This window comes from Carassius gibelio, chromosome B3 (genome assembly GCF_023724105.1).
Source record: "Carassius gibelio isolate Cgi1373 ecotype wild population from Czech Republic chromosome B3, carGib1.2-hapl.c, whole genome shotgun sequence".
Classification (NCBI taxonomy): domain Eukaryota; kingdom Metazoa; phylum Chordata; class Actinopteri; order Cypriniformes; family Cyprinidae; genus Carassius; species Carassius gibelio.
The window spans coordinates 15,677,940-15,703,094 of record NC_068398.1 but is presented as its reverse complement, the minus strand read 5'-3'; the positions used below and the strand labels follow the sequence as shown (position 1 = coordinate 15,703,094).

Sequence of the window (25,155 nt, the reverse complement as noted above, 5' to 3'; positions counted from 1 at the left end):
GTCAATCCCACAAATATGCCACTGCTCAGAGACCTGTGAAATAAAGCTGGCGGAAGATAGCCGAGTCCAGACCTTCTGTCCATTTTCCAATTAAAGACCGTGATCTACTAATGAGTAAGCAAGTCTGACACTAAGAGGTCTCAGCCAGTGGGTCGTTTGATTGGATCCTTGACTTTCATTGATGGATTAAAGGCCGACTCCACTGAGGGAATGTGTTGTTTTGCTGTTTTCTCCAGCTTTCCACGACTTCCAGATTGAATTTGGCAGAGTTAGGACCCTGTCTGATTGATGCATATTCCTTTTTGCCCGCATATTAGGAGAAATAATTCATCGGAGTGTTGTGGACACCTCAGATTTGACAAATCGAACATTGTTTATTGCGGTTCTGTTTTAGGACAGCAGCTGTCAAACTGTCATAAATGCAATCTAACATGAAACAGAAAAAACAATAGCCTCTAGAGCTTGGAAATGGGATAACACAGTCTCTGGTTTGATTGCCCGCAGCAAAGAATATATTCATAATGTTAATGTGCAATAACATTAGTGGCTGACAGAATAATCTTGAAAAAAAAAACACTGCAGTACTGCTCACTGTCATTTCAATCTGAATGCAACAGACATATGTATAATAAGTATAGTATAATAAGGCAGTGTTTGTCAAAATGCTCAAACTTGCGCACATTCAATACAGGCAACTTTTTGATAGGATTTGATATTTACTTGCAATCAGTACATGACATACAATTAGGAATTTACACTGAAGAATTGCAGCTTACAACAAAGGCGACAGATTTCAGTTCAAACCCAAGGTGAGGTAGGATCAAGAGGATTTGTATAATATGTTGGGAAATGGTTCTAAAGAGATGTTTAATGTATGAAATGTTTCATATGAAAGTTAAATGGCAAAAGATGCATAAGCTCAAGATGCAGATATAAAATATGCACTTTGATCTGTCGCATAGACCTTTACAAACAAATAATAAGGGACCTGGGTGTTATTGTCTGAACTCAACACTGTCTCAGTTCATCTACACCCAACAAACCTAAACTCCAGGAAGCTTAGTTACATAATTACATAGATATATTGAAGCTCATGTGCTTTGGCATGGTATTTTGCAACCCTCCGAATGAAGAAGCTCTGAGAGGAAAAGCTTGGTGCATTGAGACAGTTGTTGGCACAGCAGGAGTTTAATATTTTCCTGTGAAAAAGTTGATCAATCGTGCTCTTCAAAAAGAAGTTGATTTCTGTGATTAAATTACACAACAAAGTCCGACAGGCAACACTTGATGAAATTAAAACTTCAAATAATCACAAACTGAAGTCGTTACGGCTGCTAAACGAGTCTCTGCATGGGTGTGCGTGGGAACAGCTTGATGTGCATTGTTGAAAAATGTACAGTCCAACTTGCAAATTTCCCACTCGCTCTGGCCAGATGTGCAATGCAGGAAGAACAATGATGTTGCTATGGTAACCACTTTCCACAGCCTTTTAATAGCAAAGGTCAATGGCTTTATGATAATATAACCTGACACTGGAAGTATTGCTTTAGTGAACAGCCTATTGAAACTCTTTAAATAACCTGAAAGGAAGCCACAAAATATCATAAAGGAAACTTCATGAAATAAAAAGCCAAATAATAAATAATAATAAATAAATAATGTCTTTCAAAAACAAAAGTGATCATTCATGGCAAAAAATAAGGGCTTATGTGCCTGCATGTCTCAGCCTTAAAACTAAATCCGTAATAAGACAGACATCCTTCCTTTCTTATTTAGTCTCTTTATGCCTCCTCTTAAAGATGGTGGACTGTTTAAAGAAGCCAAGCCCAGGGCAATCCAACCCGAAGAAAAGAAGCCATCGGAGGAAATGTAGGTCAACAGTCTGAACCGAAGCTGAGCTCCTAGGCTTTGATCCAGCTCACAGGAACCCAGAAGGTCTCCCGCTCCAGCCTCTCCAGGATGCTACGTAGTTCTGCGCAGGCACTGGCAGTGTCCTCCTTAATCAGGACCCGATCCACTAGGTGACCATACTGTTGATCTGTCTGCTGCGCCGACAAACGCATTTCCTGCAGGTCCTCCTCCTGAAAGATGAGGAGATGAGAGAGTGTAGTGCATCAATATTTACAGTGAGAATGAAATGAGGGAGATGTCAGTGTGCAGATGTGTGCAAAATAAAAAAATATAGCAATCAAGCTAGTGATACTGTGTCTGTAGATACTGTGATTTTCCCATAAATTTTGCAAGTGAGACAAACCTTAAGATGATTTTTAAAGCCAGACAGTCTCTGCAATTTTATTCCAATTATTATGAAACGACAGTTTCAAGGCTGATTTTTTTGAGAGGTTGGAAGAATTGTCGTTGATCAGTGCCATGGGCTTTCCTGAGAGCTAAGTGACGTAAACCTGTGATCAGACCATAGATGTATAAAAACATGGACGTAGTGTCCATGATGTCACCCATAGGTTTCCAAAGAGAATTTTGAGGTTAAAATTGGCTGGTGGCTGCCATCGCCATCTTGGCAGAGTGTAACCGCATGTCAATCCCAAATAATCGAAAATGGGCAAAAAGGCGGGAGCTGTTTTCTGAAACCACGCCCATCTAGTGGTGTCATTAATTATGCAAGCACTTTAAAGCTTAATATAATTTAAACGAATAAGTTATACAAAAAAAAAAAAAAAACATTTTAACATGAAGAGTCTATGGGATTGCAAGGCAGCCTCTAGCGGTCAGTTGACGAATTACAGTTAAAGTCACCCGTATGGGCTTAACGAGAGAGAGCGGGAGGTTGCCGCTTGGATCAGACTCACTGTTATTCGCCCATGTTCACCTCCTCCTGGTGAAGTGGCGGCACTGCGGCGTCTGCGACTCTCTGGGATTCGTGGTTTTACGAAAATGACGTAAGGCTTAAATTCAGCTGTCCGTAGGGCCTTCAGAGCCTGTAGCGGGACAAACAACAAAACCAGCAATGTGGGGAGCTAATGTCACTGTCACATCTACCAACACTGCTGTTCAAATTTGAAGTAAGAAATAAATTCAGCAAGAATGCATTAAATCAATGATGAATTTAAATAAATGCTGATGTTTTATTTTAATTGCTTTCTATTCTCTTTCTATTAATCACAGAATCCTGAAAAAATATATTAGGAAACAGAGTTACTCTATCAATAATTTCACCATTAATAGTAAGAAATGCTTCTTGAGCGCCAAATCAGGATATTGGAATGACATATCTATCATTCTATCCATTGTTCTGACTCTTTCATAACCTTTTCTTCATAATGAGGTTTGACATTAAAAACATTTAAAATATAATCAATAGGGTTTCACAAAGAGTTTGTCTCTGATCCAGTTTTAACCCAGTTGCAATGAAGTTTACAAGTCTGCCTACAGAATCACATAATAAATAAATGCTGTCTGTATGCCATGATAAACCTTAAGTTCAGTTTAAGCCAGAAGCAATAAAATCTCACATTAAAAATGTATGAGAGCAAGTGTTAGGTAAATTGCCTCCCATGATCATAAGAAGGATTCTTGCCATCGGGTGTAAAGTACTGCATGCGGTCTTGCACAACTAATATTCTTGTTGCAATAGACAAGTAGCTCCACCTGAAGGTAAGACTTGTCAGTACATATCAACATTGGAGAACGGCTTCCTTTTGGCTATGTTGTGTATTATAAGTGATGCATGAAAATTGCTAATAAAACCAAAACAAAAAGTTCAACGCATAAGATGTTTGCTTTTATGCATAATTTAAAAGAATAGTTTGCTGTTTTCATGTAAATTATAAATGCATATAAGTGTTTACTGTAATTCTTGAATCAACACCCAGAGCAAAATCTGCTGTAATTTACCTCAGGCTGTACATCTACCAGACACATCTTGTTCTTGGCTTGAACGGAGCGGATGGCCGCTATACTGGTCCCATAAAGATTCTCTTTATACTCTCCATACTCTATAAATCTACAGACAAACCATGCAAGTCAGTGTATGACAATAGGACAATATACTGGATGTATAAAACCTGTGTAGCAGTACAAGAGGAACACATCACAGTAGGACTCACTTGTTATTCTGTGCATCTGCATCAAACACCTCTTTAGTCACAAAGTGGTACTCCACTCCTTCCTTCTCATGACTCTTTTTGGGCCGTGTGGTGTCTGTCATGGAGAACAGAGAGCCAAAAATGTCATATGGATTAAAGGAATGGTGATTTATTCACTCCTGTGTACCTATAAACCTACAGTATGTAACTTTCTTTGTGTGAAACACAAAATAAAGATTTCAAAGACTTCCATGTGATTATAATGGGGACCAAAGCTTTCAAGCTTCAAAAAGTATGTAAAAGAAATGTAAAGACATAATCAAAGTGGTGCATATGTGCTTTTGTATTCTTTTTGAAGCCTGACAGCGCCAGTCCTACTTCACTTTCATTATATAAAAAATGGTCATAGGGTGTACATCAGAAATTCACATTTTGTGTCATATGAGTTGGGAAGAATATGACAATTTGTGGTGACTTTAAAGTTAACAGATCATTTCTGAAACACTGGGAAGTTTCAGTGTTCATGGTCTGAACTGTGTGTGTAATTCTGCTAGTGTATTTATCAGAAAGCTCCTTTTATCTTGTTTAGGAAATAAGGCAAGACCTACGGGGCACAGCCACAGCGTAGCGATGGGGATTTTCTGCTATCACTTTTTGCTTTAGCTCATTGATCCGTGCTCCCAGAGAACCTGTGTAAAGATAGGCAGCAAGTTAAAATGATTGCATGTATAGTAGCTTATTTACCTAAAGTGCAATGTACAAGAAAAAAGTAGAGAAAATGACTGAGAGCGCAGATATATTCTGAAGCTGAACCTTTATTGCCACTAGAGGGCAGTGTATCTTCATAATGTGGGACACAACGAACCGGGTTAGCAAACATCTTATATTAGCAGTTATTTATGGAAGGTATTGTGTATTTCTGGCTTTTTTTTATTTATTACATGTTTAAAGCACTTTAATCACAATACTATATTTGGTAATTAGGAACTTGTTTAACAATAATTATTTTTAGGCACATATTTCCAAGAAATAACAAGTAGCCTATGATTAACTTGTCATGATAATCTGGCTAGTTTCATTGTTGTAGCTGCCAAGTGTTTATTTATAATTATGCCTAATAAGACATGTCATTGCTTTGTTGATGATATGTACTTTCTAATAATGTGAGGACTTATACAACCACTTGTGCCTTCAATTTATATATTTATATTATATTTAAGTTAATCAGTGGGCCATTTGTTGCAACAAAATTACACAATTGACACAGTAGAAAAAACACTGAACTGCAGATGTGATCTTTTGCTTTATACAGTAAATATTCAGTATCTTACCGATGAGAACTACTAATCGGGGTCTCTCATTGGGCTTCTGCTGGTAGCGTGTCACCTCTTCATAGGTCAGGAATTCTGTGTCATTCTGGTCAGAAACACTGGCCTCTCCTGAAGAACCACGACGGTCCTTCCGACTTAGACGGAAACTTCTCCTTAAACCGGCTGAGACAGAGTCAAGAAAGCAGGTCACAAATCTAAATTCATTATTTATTACATGACAAGAAAAAAAAAAACAATCAAGAATAATAGTTCATGTATGTTCACTACCATTCAAAGGTTTTGAGTCAGTAATGTTTTTAAAAGAAGAATCTTAATCTTAACCAAGGCTGCATTTATCTGGACAAAAATACAGTACATTTTCGATTTTCTATATATTTTAAAATGTAATTTATTCCTACCATGATAAAGACAGAAAACATTCTAATATGCCAATTTACTGCTCAAGAAACATTTCTAATTATAATCAATGTTAAAAAATGCTGCTCTTCTTCATGCTGTGTGTGTGTGTGTGTGTGTGTGTGTGGAAACAATGATACATTTTTTCAAATTAACAGAAGTTATAATTTTATTTCCTCTCCATACAGTGGAGAATCCAACCGTATAGTGCATCTACAGTAATACCATTAGGATATAATTATGAATTAAGAAATACAAAAAGTGCCATCATAATTAATTAAAATGAAGTGTTGTATTTCTGTAGTCAACTTTTACTTTATAAAGACAATGCCACAACCTAACCAGTAACTCTGACATTTCTACAGTAGTCAACATTGGAAGTGGATCAAAAAGGTTCACCAAAGTTGTCCTAAGTAGAACAGATTTTGTTTTTGGTTTTAGGACAATTTTGACTTCAAATGTTGACTAGTGTAGTTCCAACAGTGCGACTCCTGTAGCATAACTCTAATCTTCATAGCAAAACTCGAATCAATATTGTTATAAGAGATGATGTGTTATTTTTCAGGACATGGATGTTAATGGTAGCAGCTGTGTGGGAAGATCGAGGACTGTACCTGAGTAAAACTCCCAGGAAAACACCTGGCCACAGGAGGGAGCCACTGCATTACACTTCGGAGACACTATAATGCGCATTAGACCACCTCACACTTGTGCATAAGCCACACTCTGCCCTCAACAACTGACCCAAAATCAGCTTTGCAGTTCATACATTCAGTCCGGAGGTTATTTATAACTGACCACGAGTTCAATCCTGCATCAGCATTACCCCAATAGTTCTCACAATTCCTCTAACGTTTGTGAGGGGAAGTCTGCAGCATGCAAAGAATTTTAATATATATAAGTACAATCAAATGTTTTAAATGTAAAATAAAGAGGAGAACACTTACTGGCAGCTGAAAGAAACAACAAATTATGCAAAATATGTAACAAGTTGCAAAAAGGAGGGGATATAAAAGCTTAAATTACAGATATTCTGTATTGAAGTTCTGCCTAAATTTCATGTTTTACAGATTCCATGCTGTAAGTAAGTTTGACTTCTAGACTTCCCCACTGTCCTCTTTGGCACTTCCCACCCAGTATTATGACTGAAATTATTATGATCAATTATGATCAATTATTATGATCAGATGACTGAAATGATTCTCGGTCAGTCGCTAAGGCTGAGATTTGCCATCACGCACATTAGCTATCACACACTTGACTCAGTGAGTGAGTGCTCAGCCAGTCGTGCAGAGTGGAATGTGCAGAGTGTCCAGTGGAAGGGCAGCAGCCTGACAGTGGCTCAGGGGTGAGCGGGATTTTTAGGGATGGAGGACTAAATAAAGCAGATGGCAGCAAAGGGATACATTGATACAGAGACTGGGACAGGGAAAGTGCTACCTGCCAGAGTGGAGGTCAATTATTCTCATCTAGTTTCAACCTGAACTGAGATTTGGTTAATTTTGAACAAAATGAAGAGTCTCACTAAGACTCACACTGATTGCATATGCATACTGACTGCAATATCATCATTATTATTATTCTATACAGTAATATTGTGAAATATCATCATTTAAAATAATTGTTTTTAAAATATTTTATAATGTAATTTATTCCTATGATAGTAAAGCTGAATTTTCAGAATCATTACACCAGTCCTGAGTGTCACATGACCCTTCAGAAAACATTCTAACATGCTGATTTGCTGCTCAAGAAACACTTTTTTTTTTCATAATTATCAATGCTGAATAAAGTTTTGTTGCTTCATGTTTGCATTGTTTTTCAAGACTATTTAATGAACAGAGTTACAAAAAAACATTTATTTAAATTAAAAATATGTAGAAAAATATGCTGCCGATTTTAATGCATGCTTTTTGAATAAAAATAAACAAATTTAAAAAAAAATAATTGCTGTGCAAAATAAATGCACAACAATAATTTTGCCAAGCAAACAGCAAATAAATAGGGTGCAATCTATAATAAGCATAATGTAGATCAAAAGGAGGCATAATTGCAGTAATTTAAATAATCACTGCACATGCTATTTCAGCATAATTATCACTCAGAAAAAGATAAATAAATTACAGGGGGCTAGTGAACTAAAAAGTTTTTGTGCTAAAATTTGCTTTAGAAAGTCAGAGTATCTAAACTTGGACAAAACCCATCTTCACAAATCATAAGAAAGAGACTTCTAGTGTCAGAGAGAAAGTGAAGATGTGCAAATGAAAAGCTGTAAGCTTGTTGGTAGTTCCTACTGACAGATTTCTACAGCTGCTACACATTGTGAAAATAACGTGATAGCCTGTGAATGAAATATCTCACACTATATAACTAAATATCACTTCCTTTTCTTCACTCTTTTAACAGCTATTCAAATTAGCACCCATTAACTAATGAGACTTGAAACAAGCCAGACATGTTGCTAACAGTTTTAAATCAGAGGGATGACAAACTCTGTCTCTCTTCTTATTATAAGAGTATGTGAGTGGTGCAGAGCATGATTTTGCCTGGAACAATGAATCTTTTGTTTGTAAGTTGGCGCATTGATGTTCTCATTCCATCCAAGTCCACTTCAGTATTTCTCCATCATGTACATTATGCACATCTATACTTGAGCATGAATTTTTATCAAGTGCAAAAAAAGTAATTATGGACCATTAGCAAAAAAATAAATAAATAAAAAACTATACTGATACTTTAATATATAAATTATATTATTTAAAAAAAATGTAATAATGATTTTTATTATCAGAAAAACACCCATCAAAATGACTAAATGTTTTGTAAAAACTTATTTCATTTACAGTAGATAAACTACAAGTCGAATTTTGGAATAAATATGTTTTTTCTTTTTATGTTTTTGAAAGACATGCTCACCAAGGCTGCATTTATTTGATTAAAATACAGTAAAACAAGTAATATTGTGAATTATAATTACAATCTAAAATATTTGAAAATGTAATTAATGCTCGTGATGTTCAGCATCGTTTCTTCAGTGTCACACAACTTTTTTTGATTGATAAAAAGTTAAACAGATCAGCATTTATCTACATTTAAATTAAATTTATACATTTATTCATTTAGCAGACGCTTTTATCCAAAGCGACTTACAAACGAGGACAGTGGAAGCAATCAAAAACAACAAAAAGAGCAATGAAATATAAGTGCTATAACAAGTCTCAGTCAGGTTAACACAGTACACATAGCATGGGCTTTTAAATAATAAAAGACATTTATATGAAATCAAAATCTTATGTAGCATTATAAATGCCACTTTTGATTCATTTAATGCCTTTTTGCTGAATAAAAGCAGCTGGAGTGGAATGATTACTGAGGGGAAATTGCTGTTGTCTTGCTCCACTCACATACTCTTTCTATCAAAGGCGTAAACAAAAACAACAACCAGGTTCCACTTTTTCTTCCAAAGGCATCAATGCACCACTGCAAATTGGTTTTCTCACAGTGAGAGATTCTGACTGACCTATAAATTTCCCTTCCCTTCAATAAGCTCTCAATCGGGCCTCACCTCATCAAGGGCTCGGTCATAACTCTTGGCACAGTGGCAGGCAGCAATAGAAGCTCACTCAGGCAGAAGGTTAGTGCATTTCAGAGTTAGCAGGCGCTGGGTACAGGAGTGGGCAATGGCATGCAGGTTCTCACCTATGTACTGTCCATTGAAATAGCCTTCGCAGTCACAGTCTTCTGTAGGGAGGCAAGCAGGGAGAGAGGAAGTGAGCAGAGGACACCAGGAGAGAGGAAGTAGGGCTGCAGAACTACAGTTACACACGCAGGCTCAACAGTTAGGCAGGCAGGCAGGCAGGCAGGCAGGGGACAACCGAGGGGTTTGTTATTTGCCAGGAAGAAAATGATGATGTTATAGTGTATAAATGTCAGGATACACTTGTGTGGTTGAGCAGGACTCAAAGGAAACCATGAGAGTTTATAACCTACAGTATACTGGAAAAGAGGCCCTTAGATTGAAAAAGATCATGAGAAAAGGTGATAAAGATTAAAAACAAACTAATTGAATATATCATTACCAGAGAGCTGAACATATTTGTAGGTGGTGTACTCAGTGATTTGTGTTTCTGTTGTACTGGCCAAAATGCCCATTGTACTAGAATTCTAATGTTCTAGACTTGCAAAAGCAAGAGGTGTCAGTTACTGATGCCACTGTAAAATGTGTTGATCTCAATATGAAACACGTGAGGTGGTTATAATAAAGCACAACTATTACTGAGTGCACCTTTAGGAAGAGAACAGAGAAAGGATAGAAGGAGGAAGAGTCTTTGAGATCTCAGAGCATTAGTTGACAGTGTAGTAAGGAGGGACTTGATAAGGGAAACGATTGAAAATGGAATAATGTCAGAGGAAAAAATATATATTTTTTTTGTTAATGTTGTTGTTTATTAATTTATTTATACTGTAATATGTTATTGCTAGATCTGTTTTGATTGTTCTTGAAAAAGAAGAACAATGTACAGCATTTTCCACTAGGGTACAAAACAAAGGATTTATGAATTTTTGGATATGTTTTAAACAAAATTAAATCTTTCTTTTTGTAATCGGGGAGATATAATGAAGTGATTCAAGAATGTCAACACCTCTAAGGTGAGATCAACATCACAGGATACAGACATTTAGTGACTAGTCATGCTGGGTTAATTTTAAATGAGATAATACATTTTGTGGAACTTGATCCCATAATGCTTAAAAAAAAAATAATGGACCATCAAAGTGTACCTTGTCCCTGGAAAGTATCATACATTGAACCCTCTCTCTCATTGAAAGTGTGTATGTGTGTTTATAGTTGAACAGCAGTTGTCTCTTTCCAAGAATTAACATAGATTAGATGACACACTGGCCTAATGTCCTAATCACCGTGGAACCAACATGTGTGTGTTGTGTGTATGTGAGGCTGAATGTGTGAACTCAGACCTAGAAGACCTACCTTTATCACATCCCTGGTCATCTGGTGTCAGCGGTAATCAACAAAGGAAAATACATTATGACAAAAGAAGCCAAAACTGCAGACTTCATTTACTTTGAATGGGAAAAACTGCTAAAACTGGCCCGAGTTATTTATTAAATAGACCTTCATTATTTCAGTCATTCCCACATCATGCAGTTCAAAGTGCGCCCAGCAGTGAAGACCCACATACAGAGTAACAAAGGAAGACGCAGAAGAGGAGGGGATATAAATTAATGCTCAAGACGAGAGTCTGTGAGAGAGAACGGGTGAGAAGGGTGTTCGTCGTAGCATGTTGCATGTCAACTGTAGATGTGTCTGTTCTCTAATCAGCTTTAGATTAGTGAACATGAAGCGCTTGTTTGGAGCCCAATAATCACCTGGCAACTTCACACAAGCACACACATCAGCAAATAATGCCTCCTGTTTGTCAGCACTGATTAATAACTGAAGGACTTTTCTGTAAGGAAGGAAGAATTACTGAAATACTCACAGACAGCTTTATTTGGAGACTTGGAGCTTTGAAGGGAGCCCATATGTATTCTGTAGGCTAACCGCCTGAGGGGAAAACCATATGGGGAGAACCTCAAACAGGGCAAAAACATCAAATCTCTTGACAATAATGTTTTGCACTAGTTTGACTTGATATTCCTGTCTCTGGAGCCATCAAATATACTACTGAGTGAGATCAAACACATTCAACAGTGAGAAAGAAATACTCCTGTTTTAAGCATGAGAGTATAACCAGCCAAGATGCACCCTGCTGAGATAAAAGAGGGGACGGGACAAAAAGACAGGATGGCCCATCTATTTCAAAAATAAAACCTAGAGGGAGAATAATTTAGAATTAATTTGATTCGTTTAGCCTAAAGGAAAGCACAGCTTTTACACTGATCGTATAAACCTGATTCACAAAACATTAGCGCTGTTATTTACAAATATAAAACACACTGAAGCTAATTTTGTAGACGTGCTAATATTGCAGACAATAGTTTTTAAGCAACCTAAGTTATCCTGTGTAAAAAAAAAAAAAAAAGAGAGAGAGAGAGAGACAAAAAAGCTAGCTGGGTTGGAAAATAATCAACGAAATGCTTTATTGGACTAAATTAACACTTTGTATATATATTTATATATATGTATATATTTAATAGAAATGACTGTCAGACCACGGCAAAAACCACAAAAACAAAAAGCAGCATTTTCTGTCTTGCGATGTTGCTGGTCAAGTTGTATTGAATGACTGATTAATTATTTGATTGACTGATTAAGCAGGGCTACTAAAAAATATTTCTCAATTTCTAGCCGACTAAACAGCCTTGAGGTAGTAAGGTGTGTGTTTTCTGGATGTTTTGTCCCACCTCTCCTGAAACTGTTTGGAGGGGATGAGTCCTGCACGCAGGCTGCAGTCTCCCACTCTCTTGGCCTGCCACCACGTCTGATCATCCTGACTGACCACCTGCAGGATGTCTCCACGCTTAAACGGCAGCCCTGCCTCCTGACACGGAGTGGCTCTGTCCTCCAGTGGAGTGTAATCAAACAGCGCCCGCATGAAGACCTGAAGAAAATGCAAATCCAGTGAACAAGACAAAAACTGGAGGGATGCTGGACTGATTACAATGTTTTATCCTGTTTTATAGTCAGTTGCCTTGCTCTCTTTAAACTTGTCCTCCTCTCTGATTGCTGGGATGATCTTCAGTGTGATCGAGCCTTGTGACTGAGACTAAGAAAAAAAGAAAAGCTCAATTACTTCTTTTATTCTAACAGTAAGCAGAAATTATTATGGTATGGTTTTATTTGGATTCATTGTTTTTTAACAATTAATTATATATTATGGCAATTAATTAACTATTCTAATTAATCATAAAAAACAATCAAATTAAAATTATATATATATATATATACAGGTCCAGAAGGTCTAGAAGAGAAGTGTTACCAGCAGTTGACTGATCTCATCTGGGCCCTTGTGCATTACAGAGCTGCCATTGACCTCTCTCAGTTCATCACCGACATGCACCAGACCTGTGGAGAGAGGAGGGCTGATTTACAGGCTCTACCTGCTGTGTGTGATCCATAATAAACTTTGTAGGCATAGTTCAATTATTTTTTAATGAAAAAATAATAATAATAATAATAATTCCCACTGCCTAGTGCCTACTGCTATATACACGTGGCAACATCTGTGGTCAGGTGGTTAAAGAGTCTGTTTGATTCCCTTGATTGGGTCTCTGGAGACTCTCTTTGACCACGCAGATGGGTCATGTGTAATTGCAGCAGACATGCAGCCTAATGTCTATCACAGAGGTAAAAAAATAACCATATCTAGCACACTCAGTAGAGTTACAGGGGTATTCAGACACTTCAATGGGTTTGGGGATGAATATAGGACCTTTGAAGACTGCATTGGTTTTCCATTGATATACTCAGTGGTAATTGAAAAATATTTTCAGGAGAATATTTGGTAAAAAAGCTTTCCATTAGAATTATTATGGATTTCAGCATGGAGTAAAATGAGGCCACAAGATTGAAGACAAATTCTTTGAAGTGTCACTCACCACTCCTGTCTGCAGCCCCTCCTTTCATGATCCGAGCCACAATCACGGCCCCTGTGGACTCATCCCGGCGAATAGTGGCACCCTGAGAGACAAAGAGAAGAGAACTGCAGAGAAACACCAAACAACTATGAGCTTATCAATGATGGTGCTGATTGATCAAATTGTTTTGAATCTCGTTTGACTTTCCTTTTCAAAAAACAAGTCTTCATGTTTAGTGACCCAAAACGTATTTGGATACTTTTCACACTTACAGTGTATTCATTTTCATGAATCATTTGCATTCCTACATGTAGTTCAAGTCAGTTTTGTTATTTGATTCTTAAAGCTAAATTAAAACATCACTGATCACTAAATAAATACTTAAACTGAAAAAAAATATATATATTATATATATATATATATTATAAATAATAAAATGACAAAAGTACAAACAATTACAACAAAACTAAACAACTACAACTAAACTACCACAACAATAACAAAAATGTAAGAAAAAAATGAATGCTTTTCAAAATATTACTTAACACTATAATAATATATTAATAATAGTAAAATAAAAAGTGTCCTAATATTTTCAGGGTCACTTTGTTTATGCAACTTCTTTCTTTCTCTTACCAGTGGCTCTTTGTTTTTGACTAGGCGGACAATCTTGACAGACTCCTCGTCTAGCTCATCCTCAAAGTCATCGGGCAGAGGAGGCAGCACTGGGTCAAAGTTCTTCTGCGCCACCGTGTCATGCACTGACAAAACCGCCTATCAAGCAGAGTAGCTATGTCTATGAGCTTCTAGATTTAGTTTTTGACTAAGTTATCATGAAGGTCTAACAATAAAAGTGTACCCTGAGATGTGGTGATGTCAGCAAATGCAGCAGCTCTTTTTCCTCAGCACTCATTGGTCCACTTTGCAGCTCCTCTGCCACCTACCAATCAGTGACAAAATCAAAGCATTTCACAAGCTATCGAATAGCTGACTTGAAAAATTGTTTCATGATATTGCCTAATAAAACACTTCACTACATGCAATCTCAAACGTTTGGAATAATTACAACCTTTATGGTTTTGAGACAAAAATCTTATGCACAACAAGGCTGGATTTATTTGATCAAATAAATAACAGACAGACAGAAATATCGTGAAATAGTATAACAATTTATTTCCAACTGTTTACTGTTTTAATCTATTTTAAAATGTAATTCATTCCTGTGATGGCAACATTTTTTTTTAGCAGCCATTAAAATCAAAAATCATCTTTAAATCATCATTAAAATCATCAAAATATTAACATTTAACATTATATAAAATAATAACATTTTGATCAAATAAAAATAATTGCAACCTCGGCTTCTTTTTTTTTTTTAAGTTTTTATTAATTATTATTTATTGGTTTTTACTGGTTTTTTGATTAGAATCTTGGTCTATTGGTATTCTCATCAGACAATGAGAGTTAAATGGGGGAGTGTAACAACGGCTCCCTTAAAAGTGACCAATGGGGTTCGACAGGGTGGAATTCTGTCTCCTTTTCTTTTTAATGTGTATATGAATGATTTGTCTATGATTTTAAATGCTTGTGGTACAGGTTGTAGGGTTGGTGACTCACTAATTAATCACCTTATGTACGCTGATGACTTGGTCATTTTTAGCCCATATAGTGCTGGTATACAACAGCTTTTGAGACTATGCACACAGTATGGTGTAGATTTTGATATAAAGTATAATCCAAAAGAAGAGTACAATTATGACTATAAGAAGTAGAGATGATAAACATTCTCATTTTCCTGATTTTTATCTATCTGGTACTGTACTTGATGTATGCACAGATATTACATATCTTGGCCATATTATTGCAAATGACCTGTCTGATGACAAGGATATTTATAGGCAGCGTCGTAAGCTGTATGTGCAAGTATGTGCTCTGTCCCTGTGAAGATTTCACTCTTTAGAACATACTGTACACCGTTGTATACTGCCTATCTTTGGTGCCGTTATAAGCAAGATAGCATTAGAAAGCTTACAGTGGCTTATAATGACAGCATGAGGCTGCTGCTAAGAGTCCCAAGAGACTCCAGTGCAAGCCATATGTTTGTTGGTGCTGGGGTACCTACCTGTGCTGCAGTCTTGCGTAACTTAATGTTTAGATTTATGGGTAGGGTGTCTGAGTCAAAAAATGATCTAATTGCTGTGTTGGCTTCTGTAAGATTTTCGTCCAGACTGTGGAACCATTGGTGTACATGTCTGTATGTTAGACACTGAACACTGTGGAGGGTCTATTTTTACTTCTTGTATATTTATTATTTGTTTTTTGTTTAGTTTTTTCTTCTATGTATCTGTTTTTGTATTGTACTATGGATCCCTCTGGGTCTGGAAATAAAGTTTATTATTTATTAAAAAAAAATTATATATATATATTTTAGAATTCATTTTTTGTATATAAAATAAAAAAAAATTAGTGACATTTTGGAGCAAATTTGTCCCTGTAGCATAACTAAATTAGAAGCACACATTCTTATTCAATTTAATTAACTTTTTCAGCAAAATGTAAGTTCTACTTTTGTTAAGTTACTGAGTCAAACGTTTTAGGGTTCCCTCATTACCCCCAGATACCATTAACGTCTGTTCTCATATATTATTGTAAAACACCATTTATCTTGCCTATGGTGATGTGATATGACATACTGCAGCACTTACATCTTCTGCCAGAGCGGAGGCACTGTGGAGAACTGGGGTGGGGCTCTGCTTTTCATACTGACGCAACTTCTCATGGATCTAACAAATACATGCACAATGCACATACAGAGCTGAAGATGATTGGTCTTTTACACATTTCCAGCATACATTTAAAAATAAGCGAAGGTAAATGATACATGCTTTAAATAATTTATAATATATGATGCTGCATATATGAAGTGAGTTCAATGCAATGCAAAACCATTCAATGCAAAACCATTAATGACACACACACACACACCTTCATCAGGTAGCTGAGACTCCTCTCACTGAAGACATCCTTGAGGAAGACCATGTCCTCTTTGTGATTGGCATCTGGACGCAGCTGTGATGTCAGCAGGGCAAGCGTCTCATGCAACCCTGCATGCAAACAGGAGATCAGTGAGTGTCAATACTGTTACTATGCATATAGGCCTACATATGTGTTTTTATGAAGGTTGTACATGTGCAGTGCACCTGCTCCTGCAGAGAGGACTTGCATGGCTTCTTTCATCGATCAGGAAGGGTTGAGCTGAAAGAGAGATAATCATCATTACAGTACTTCAAGTGCTGACATTTGCGACTATAGCTTAAAGCAGGGGTCACCAGATTTGGTCCTGGAGGGCCGGAGTCCTGTAGAGTTTAGCTCTAACCCTACTCAAACACACGTGAACCTACTAATCAAGGTCTTTTACTTGGTTTACAAGTTTGGTGACAGCAAGTTTAAAGTCAAATCATACTATCATTTTGCGTTAGTTAGAGATGCCATTAATTTATTATAATTTCAGCTTCTGTGTGTTTACAGCACACATAGCAGACAAAAAGTAAGCATTTTCAATTCATAAACAAATGACTCTTATGAAACGATTCTTTTTACTGAGTCAGTGAATCATTCAGTACTGTCAATTGGTTACTACTGAGTTTTTTAACTGAACTGCCTGTTATTCTTCAGTCGGATTCTAAATAAGATTTCTGAGATGTTGTAGTTTATTTCTTTCATCAGAACACATACTGTAGCAGTGATGTTAAATGGTTGTTAAAAGGTAAATCAGCATAACCTCCGAACAACCATAACTCTTTGTCAAGACAAGACACACTTGCAACTGCTACTGAACTGAATCAATACTGAACTGACTTAAGCTGAATATTGACACTTTTATTTTCTGAGCTGCTTATGAATGAATTAAAATTTAAAACATTAACACTGTTACCCATTTATTGATGTGAATCTGCTTTGAAAGAGTCTGTATTGTATAAAGTGGAATATTGATGTCCCAAAAAACAAATCGACCAGAGTGTCAGGATTGAGACACACAAAAACATGTCACAGATGACAGAAATAAACTCACAAAGGCCCATGACACCAGAGGTTCATAATTTATTTATTTATTTATTGTTTGTTTGTTTGTTTGTTTGTTTCAGTGTTTTGTTCATCTACCATCTATCTCCTTGCTGGTTTCCTCAAGTCTCTAGTACTCAGTTTAAATGCCTGCAGTAGATCGGTACATCAATATATCCCATCAATATTAAGCATGTGACATATCTTATATCATTTTACCCAGTGTGCATTGCCTTGATATGATTAACAAATTTTCAGCCAAGATTAAGTGTTAGAAGAGAGGGGAGAAGGTGAATGGAAGAGCTGAGTGATGCTGTTCTGTGGGTGCCAAGAGGCCACAGCAGGAACACAAAGCTCAGAGTGCTGCCACAACTTACTCTTTTACTCTATCTCTCCCTCGCACACACTCTTCCAAAGCAATTCACAGATGCCATGCTTTCAAAGTCCCTAGTGAAACAGAAATAGCATTTCCACAAGCAATGGTCTAGAAATGGGGCAAGAGACAAAAAATAGAAGCTGCTGCAGTTTCTCTTCCACATAACACTCAACATAAGGTGTGTTGTAACGGAATGAGTGTTATCCGTTGAACTAGTTAGAAATAAGCTGTAGTAGAGTTTGAAACTTCGCATAGACTGAGAGTCTAGAATGAATACTGATGGTGCTGATGTAGATCGATATGGACTGTTCAGCATTGATGTTTAAATGTACTAAATTAAAAACATTTACTTCAAGTAAAAATGTAAAGTCTGAGCAATAAGGAAAAATAAAGCAGAGGAAATTTTTGTTATTCTGTGTAAATGAAAAAGCTTATGCTTATTTAGGAATATGAACTACTAAAAGCCAATCATGCAGATAATCTTGGTAACATATGTAACCATCGTTCCCTAAAGGAGGGTAACAGAGACATTTAGTGACCCGGCTGCTTAGAGGTGGTACAGCAAGTATGGTGACGGGACGTCACGTCTGTGACCTACAAATTGGCATCCTCTACCAAAGAGCCATGGATGCTTCCCCTTCCAGTGCCCTGTGCGAGCTGCCTGTGCCCCTTTTTGGTGTAGGCCAGGGCTTGCAACAAGAAGACCATTCACCATTTTTACTGCATTATCCACTCAGTGAGACTGGATAACACTGGGAAAACGTACCCATTACAGTTGGAACAGGGATGCTGCAGAAGCCCCATCCTTTCCGAAGGAGGTTTCGAAAGCAAATATGCATATGAACATCTGTTTACGTGCATATGAAAAATTGGAGCTAATTGTAACCCTCTTGGAAATGGCATACGTCTGCCAGGGGAAACATGGGCTCTGAGGCTATACCATGGACTTTACACATATGGGATCCACTTAGGTCTCAGATATGGAACCCAGGCAACTACAGTTCACAGGGATTCATCGGGAGAAAGCCTTGTGCCAGACATTCCACTGTGTCTGGCTACTGAGGGGATGAAGGAGCTCGACAGGGTCTACAATATGGACACTCTCAAACCAGCGCCAAGGAGGATGCAACACTTCTAGCAGAGTGAGCTCACAACCTGAACGGGCAAGGCACACCCTGTGCATAATAAGCCAGACTGTGCATGACTGATTTCAAAGGCTAAGGCTAAGGGCACTGCTGTAGTGTTTTAAGCACTAGAGACAGGTCCTAAGAGGGTATGGAGGGGGGCTGGGGAGCATTTAACCTTCCGGCCTCTCTAAGGAACCCGATGACCAGGTCATGCTTACCTATCGACTTCCCTTCCATGGGGTCATGGTTAGCTGCTATTGTAGCAACATAGATTTCAAAGGTGAAGGGAGAGAGCCTTTGCTCCAGCTCTAGCTGAAAAATGCCTGGGGGTCTTCTTGACAAGAAGAACACTACTCGATGAACAGGTTCCACTTCATGGTGAAAGCATGTCTCAAAGACAGTGTTTTTCACCGAAGTGATGGTGTCCACTACCTTTTGGGATAGGTTACCAACAACCTCCACTTCCCATCCAGGGACCATACATTAAGTTTCTAGAGGACTGGACGAGGGTGCCACAGTGTGCCATGTTTCAGAGTAAGTAGGTTCTTCCTCAGAGGATTCCGCCAGGCAGGGACTGTCACGAGGAGCATTAGTTTTGGGAACCAGGTCCGAGTGGGCCACAAAACATGCTCCTCTCTGACTCATGCACAGCGTCTGTGCAAGTATGCTAACTTGAGAAAAGATACTTGCTCAGGCACGCAGCCAGCTTTGTGCCAGTGTGTCCATGCTGAGTGTTCCCTCATTCCCTAGAACAACTGACAGTGAGAGGTTTTTGGAGAGGCAAACAGGTCTACCTGAGTGGCTCCAAAACTTTTCCAAATCAGCTGGAACACCCGGGGTTGGAGTTGCCACTCTACTGGAAGTTAGCTCAAGGCAGCTCGTTGTTTGTTTGGTTGAGCAGGCCCGGAATGTGATTGGCATGAAGTGACCTCAGAATCTTCTGATCTTGTGATCAGTGAGACCACTGTCCTGGAGGCCTGAGCATGGTCCATTGTTGGTGCATCCGCAACTCTCCATGCCCTCCCAGGACCCAGAAACAGAGAAAACTGCTCTCTCGTCAAGATTTTCCATATTCTGCACCCGGCCCTCCTCCGGGAGTGGGAGAGGTGCCTTCACCATCCCCCAAGAGCAGCCTTTTCCCTCTCTGGGTCAACTAGGCACATGAGGTAGCAATTGTGATCATCACCCATAATGATCGCATCTAGAAACGACTGGGTGATACGTTGTATATAGCAATACCCACATAACCACAAAGACGTAACATCAAGTTTGCCACACAACTTATTAAAACTCTTATTAAAAAGAATCCCCCCTTAAATGCTCTTTTAGAAAAAAAGCTATTTTTGGAGTGCTGAAGCACACGGTGGAGATGGCAATCTGCAACACAAACAGAGGGTCGTGCAGCCCACCTGACATGGGAAATCACCACCGCTGAAGCACCGTACCCCCAACACGTAGAGCTTTCAAAGAGTACACTGAAATCGTTCAGTCTTCTTCTTTCAGTAGAGTAGTCATGAGCAGAACGATGTGATCACTCGGCTCTGAAGCAAAAACCTGGTATGCATTGCACCTGCTGCCTTTTTATGCTCATGCTGTGATCAGCGGCTGCTGGTTAATACCTGCATGCCAGTGTGCACTGGCTCGTTTAGTTATACTCGAAGTAGATTGATATCTAAAAAAAAAAAGAAATTATATATATATATATATATATATATATATATATATATATATATATATATATATATATATATATATATATATAACAAGCCATGTGTGATTGCACAGTATATGTAAGAATATGGCAAATCACAGATAGTTTTACTCATAACATAGAGCTGCATTCAATTCTCAGAAATATCAGGAGAGTGAATGTGAGAGATAAATTTATAATCCCATCATGGCTACCACAGACAGGAATCCGCTATTACTTTTTCTTTAAAGGATGATGTCATTCCCACTTCTGCTGTTCTGTTAATGATGTAATTGGTTAAAGAGCTTAGTGGAAGCAATACACAGGGGCATATGAGGTGTGTTTTTAAAGGGTTTTGTGTGTGTGGCAGAGAGAGAGAGAGAGAGAGAGAGAGAGAGAGAGAGAGGGTTGGTATAAACAGCAAGGCCAAGTTAATACTGAGAAAAACAGGTTCAGGACTAGTGTTAGATAAACAATAAATTATAAATGTACAGTCTATCAGTAGAGAAATTCCATGTTTTTATGATATTGGAAAATAATTAATAAAATGAATTACTAAAATAATTTATTCCTAAAATACACACATTTTTATTTGATGCATTTTTGGATTCTTTGATAAAACTAAGTTTAGAAGAACATCATTTATTTAAAGTAGTAATTCTAAGTCTTTACATGGTAACATTTTACCAATTTAATATGTCCATGTCCAAGTATTAATTTCATTTTTTAGTTACCCCATCCTTTTAAAATGGTATGTATAATAAATTATTTGTTTGTATATGTTATAATATATTGCTTGCATATTATGTTATGTACAGTATGTTTATATATATTAGTATCTTGTTATGTAGAAAGCCAATGCAAAGTTAATGTTGCTTGGCTTGTTCATAAACCTAAAAAGACAAATATTAACTTTGACATAATAAAAGCATGAACACGTCATTGTGTGCTATTTCTATCCAGAACAGCTTGCCCTTTTCAGTTTTGGGCTTGTAGCTAAGAAAACCACACACACATGAACACACAGAGAGAGATACTGACAAAGACCTTTCTGCAACCTTATTGGCTTTGAAGGTCTCTTTAGGTCAGAAAGCCTTCAGCAGATAGTACATCTGTTTGGCCTGCCTAATTCGCACGGATGTGTGCTGAATTTCAGAACATCAAATACAATCTGGTTGTTAAAAAACTTTAAGGGTGTATAAAACACATTTAATGTTGTTAGGTGAATGGTGCTGTCTGCCTGCTGCCAGGAGGATATTAACTCTCTGATACTCTGAAGGGAACCAGAGCGGAATATGTAAAACTATAGGGGAGCTTATGTTTCTATAGGCCACCTGCACATTTGAATATGATTCAACTTGATCTTGAAAATCATTTAAAAACAGTCCAGTTTTAACACACCTCTTATTCTAAACTTTATATTCTTTTTATATTGAGCTAACTTTAAATGGAAATTGTGTCATTTTTTTTTTTTTTTTTTTTTTTTTGTATTTCTCCAGTCCTTGTTTTATGTTAATGAAAAGTGAAACACTGGCTCTGTTGTGCCATCAGACAATTAAGCATTGTTTGAGTAGCAGTTTGACATGTCAGCTTCTTGCTTAAGTGTGAGTTCAGGATGGAATATTTTGTTTTTTCAACAGTGGAAGATTTACTTTACTTTTTTTGTGTTGACCTTTCTTGATAAAACAGGAAAGTTGAATGGGATATACACCTTTCATAATCTTAGGGCTGATTTGCTGCTCAAGAAACATCTCTGAATATTATCAGTGTTGAAAACAGTTGTGATACTTAATGTTTTTGTGAAAACATTGATACATGCTTTCATTTTTTGATGAATAGAAAGTTTAAAAGAACTGTTTATTTTAAATAGAAATATGTTCTAAAATTATTAATGTGTTTACTGTCACTTTTGGTCAAAAAAAAGTATTCCTTTACAATAAATCTGTCCCCAAACTTGGGCTCATTTTTGAAAAATAAATAAATGAGCAATTAATAGTCATTCGCAGGTTGCAGTCTTTGTTTGCTTACACAGCTGAAAGCAGGTGGAGAGCTGCTTGGCATGGGATAAGGCTCCTTTAAACAGTAATAATGGCAGAGGGATTTCAATCAGGTTATCTAAGAAATGGATAGGTTTTCACAGACAGAGATAAAAGCATGTACAGGACTGTTAGAGGAGTTTTTATATCCCTCAAGATGAATTTTGATCCAGTACTCGTGACTAATCTGGGAAATGCATGTGAGGTCTGAAATAAACCTCCTCTTTGTGTCTAATTACTTAAAATAACTCTGTGTAACAAATAATAAATCAGTCCTCTATCTAGAACAAACTGTGATTCTGCATTTTGAAATAGTTTTTAAAATGAAATATATATATATATATATATATATATATATATATATATATATATATATATATATATATATATATATATATATATATATATATATATATGATTTTATACATCATAATTTCAAGTCCAAGACTCCATTGGAAGTTTGCTCAGAACTACTGCTCTCTCTATAAAATTATGCCAACAAATGAGACTTATTCTTTAGTGCCTCTCAGAATAAAAGTGACACATGTTGATGAGACATCAAGATTTTGTTTTAGTGCCAAATGGGATTTATGAATAATAAGTTGACCCGGGGTGAAAGGTCAGCAATCACCCAGATTCGCCTTTTGTTCAAGATTAGAAAGACATTAAGACATTTGTAGACATCTGGCTGAATGCCTTCCTGGACCATCTTCAAAACTTGCATTGATCTTAGAGAAATATATGTTGCCTGGAGGCTACATCATGTTCGAAACATTATTTTGCAAGCGCAAATTCATTAATAGTTCAAATGCCTCTTGCCATGAAGCATTTTGTGTTTTGGCACAAGCAGCGTTTCTCTAACAGACCACTAGAATTCAACTTGCAGTGATTAATTCTGTTACACTTACACTGATGCGAGAACACTTGCACCTCAGACAAACAAAGAACAAACTGATGGACTCATATTATCAATAATGGAAACAGGTCAGCACGTTTTTCTCTCAGCACTGTTGTGAAAGCATCAGTACTTTCTCTTTCTCTCTGCTCAGATGCCTAATGCTTCCTTACTCTCCCTATCTCTCCATTACAGTCTTCCTCTTCCTCTGAATCTCTCTCTTCTCCATCTGCAGTGCAGTGCTGGTTTGCACATATGCCACTGATTCGCTCCGAGAGAAAATAAAGCCCCTCTGGATGAGATAATCATCAAAACATACACAATAATCTCGTGCAGTGCACGCTGGGCCTGGCTTTGTGTTTAGCTCTGGTATCATGAAGCAAATGAAGGTTTAATAGAGAGGAGCAGCCTACCTCTGATTCCGTCTTCTTCTCTTTTTTCTGTTTCTCTGGATCTGTCGTTCCCAGATGGTTGCCTTACTGATCTTTTGACTGTAACTCTTCCTCCGGCTGCCGTCCCTGCCGTCTGTCGCATCTCTTTCTGTTTCTCTGTGGTTCTCGCTCTTCCACACACATACACAAACCCCCTCCCCTTCTATCCTCCCTCCCCTCCTACCTCCTCCCCTTCTCTCCTCCATTCATCCAGTATCCCCCAGTCTCTCTCTCTGCTGTCATTATATCACCAGAGACAGTAGCAGGTGGGTGTTGTAAGACACACAGGGGCCGTGTTGCCTCCATTGCCCCCCACCCCACCCTCTGTGTCTTTTTTTTCTTCTCTTTAGATTATCGTGTTCACTTGAGCTGCTCTGAAAGCCTGAGCACTCATTCACTCGCAGTCAGATGGAAGACATGGAGGTAGAGGCCCTCCACATCCCCCTCCTCGCTCTTGCATAGGCATGCAGTGTATTTACATGTGAGTGTGTGTGAGATTGTAGATGGATTAATCCACAGTCCAAAGCTGGGTTTAGTGTAGTCCTGAGCTGTAGTATGGGTCATTTTAGGTACAGTAAGGTTCAAAATATAAGACCTTATCGAAAATCTGATTGTTTTTGTTGTTGTTGTTGTTGTTGATGTTTTAATTACGCCTTAATTTAAATTTGAGCAAGAAACAAGAACAGAAAGTTTTAGAATCCTTATAGTGTTTTAAAATAGTTAGATAGGCGTGCAGGCGTGTGTGTAACCCAGTGTGTGCTTTGCATAGGGCCATGTGGTCTTCTTTGACACAGTAGCATTGCATAAATAATATGGATGTTCTTCAGTCAGAGGCCCTCATTAACGGGTACAGGGGTCGTCAAGGGTTGAAAGGCTTGTTTGGGGCTTCTGTCTAATTAATTCAGAGACATCTGTTACAACTGATCTGACTCTAAGGAAAAGATTTACAAGAGTCACTCTGTCACACACATGCACACACACACACTCATGGGTAATAAAAGGTAATCTTTTTAAATGGCTATTTTCCCAGTATATCTTTAAAATTTATAGTGTGTATGTTATTTTCTCTTATACGGACAGCATTTTTATTTGAAAATGTATATTCAGGTACTGAAAACTTATAACTTTTCAGAATTAAACAATGGATTTAACGGATTTGAAAATTTGATTTTATGATGATTGTTACCAAATAAAACAAATGCTACTGCGGCCATGTATTTAAGAAAAGG

General features: G+C 37.5%; 1 protein-coding gene across 1 annotated transcript; it reads right to left on the bottom strand.

Moving 5' to 3' along the window:
- Positions 1-354: 354 nt before the first annotated feature.
- Positions 355-24,052, bottom strand: mpp3a (MAGUK p55 scaffold protein 3a). The gene is made up of 19 exons (XM_052551325.1): positions 23,909-24,052; positions 16,510-16,564; positions 16,295-16,413; positions 16,015-16,092; positions 14,169-14,249; positions 13,946-14,083; positions 13,331-13,412; positions 12,712-12,797; positions 12,424-12,498; positions 12,137-12,333; positions 11,272-11,336; positions 10,761-10,781; positions 9,470-9,511; positions 5,375-5,536; positions 4,652-4,732; positions 4,065-4,158; positions 3,853-3,961; positions 2,808-2,936; positions 355-2,081 (listed from the first exon to the last, which is right to left on the bottom strand). Exons 2-19 carry the CDS (start codon positions 16,544-16,546, stop codon positions 1,902-1,904), a joined length of 1,776 nt encoding a protein of 591 aa, XP_052407285.1. The 5' UTR covers positions 16,547-16,564; positions 23,909-24,052; the 3' UTR covers positions 355-1,901.
- Positions 24,053-25,155: the final 1,103 nt, after the last annotated feature.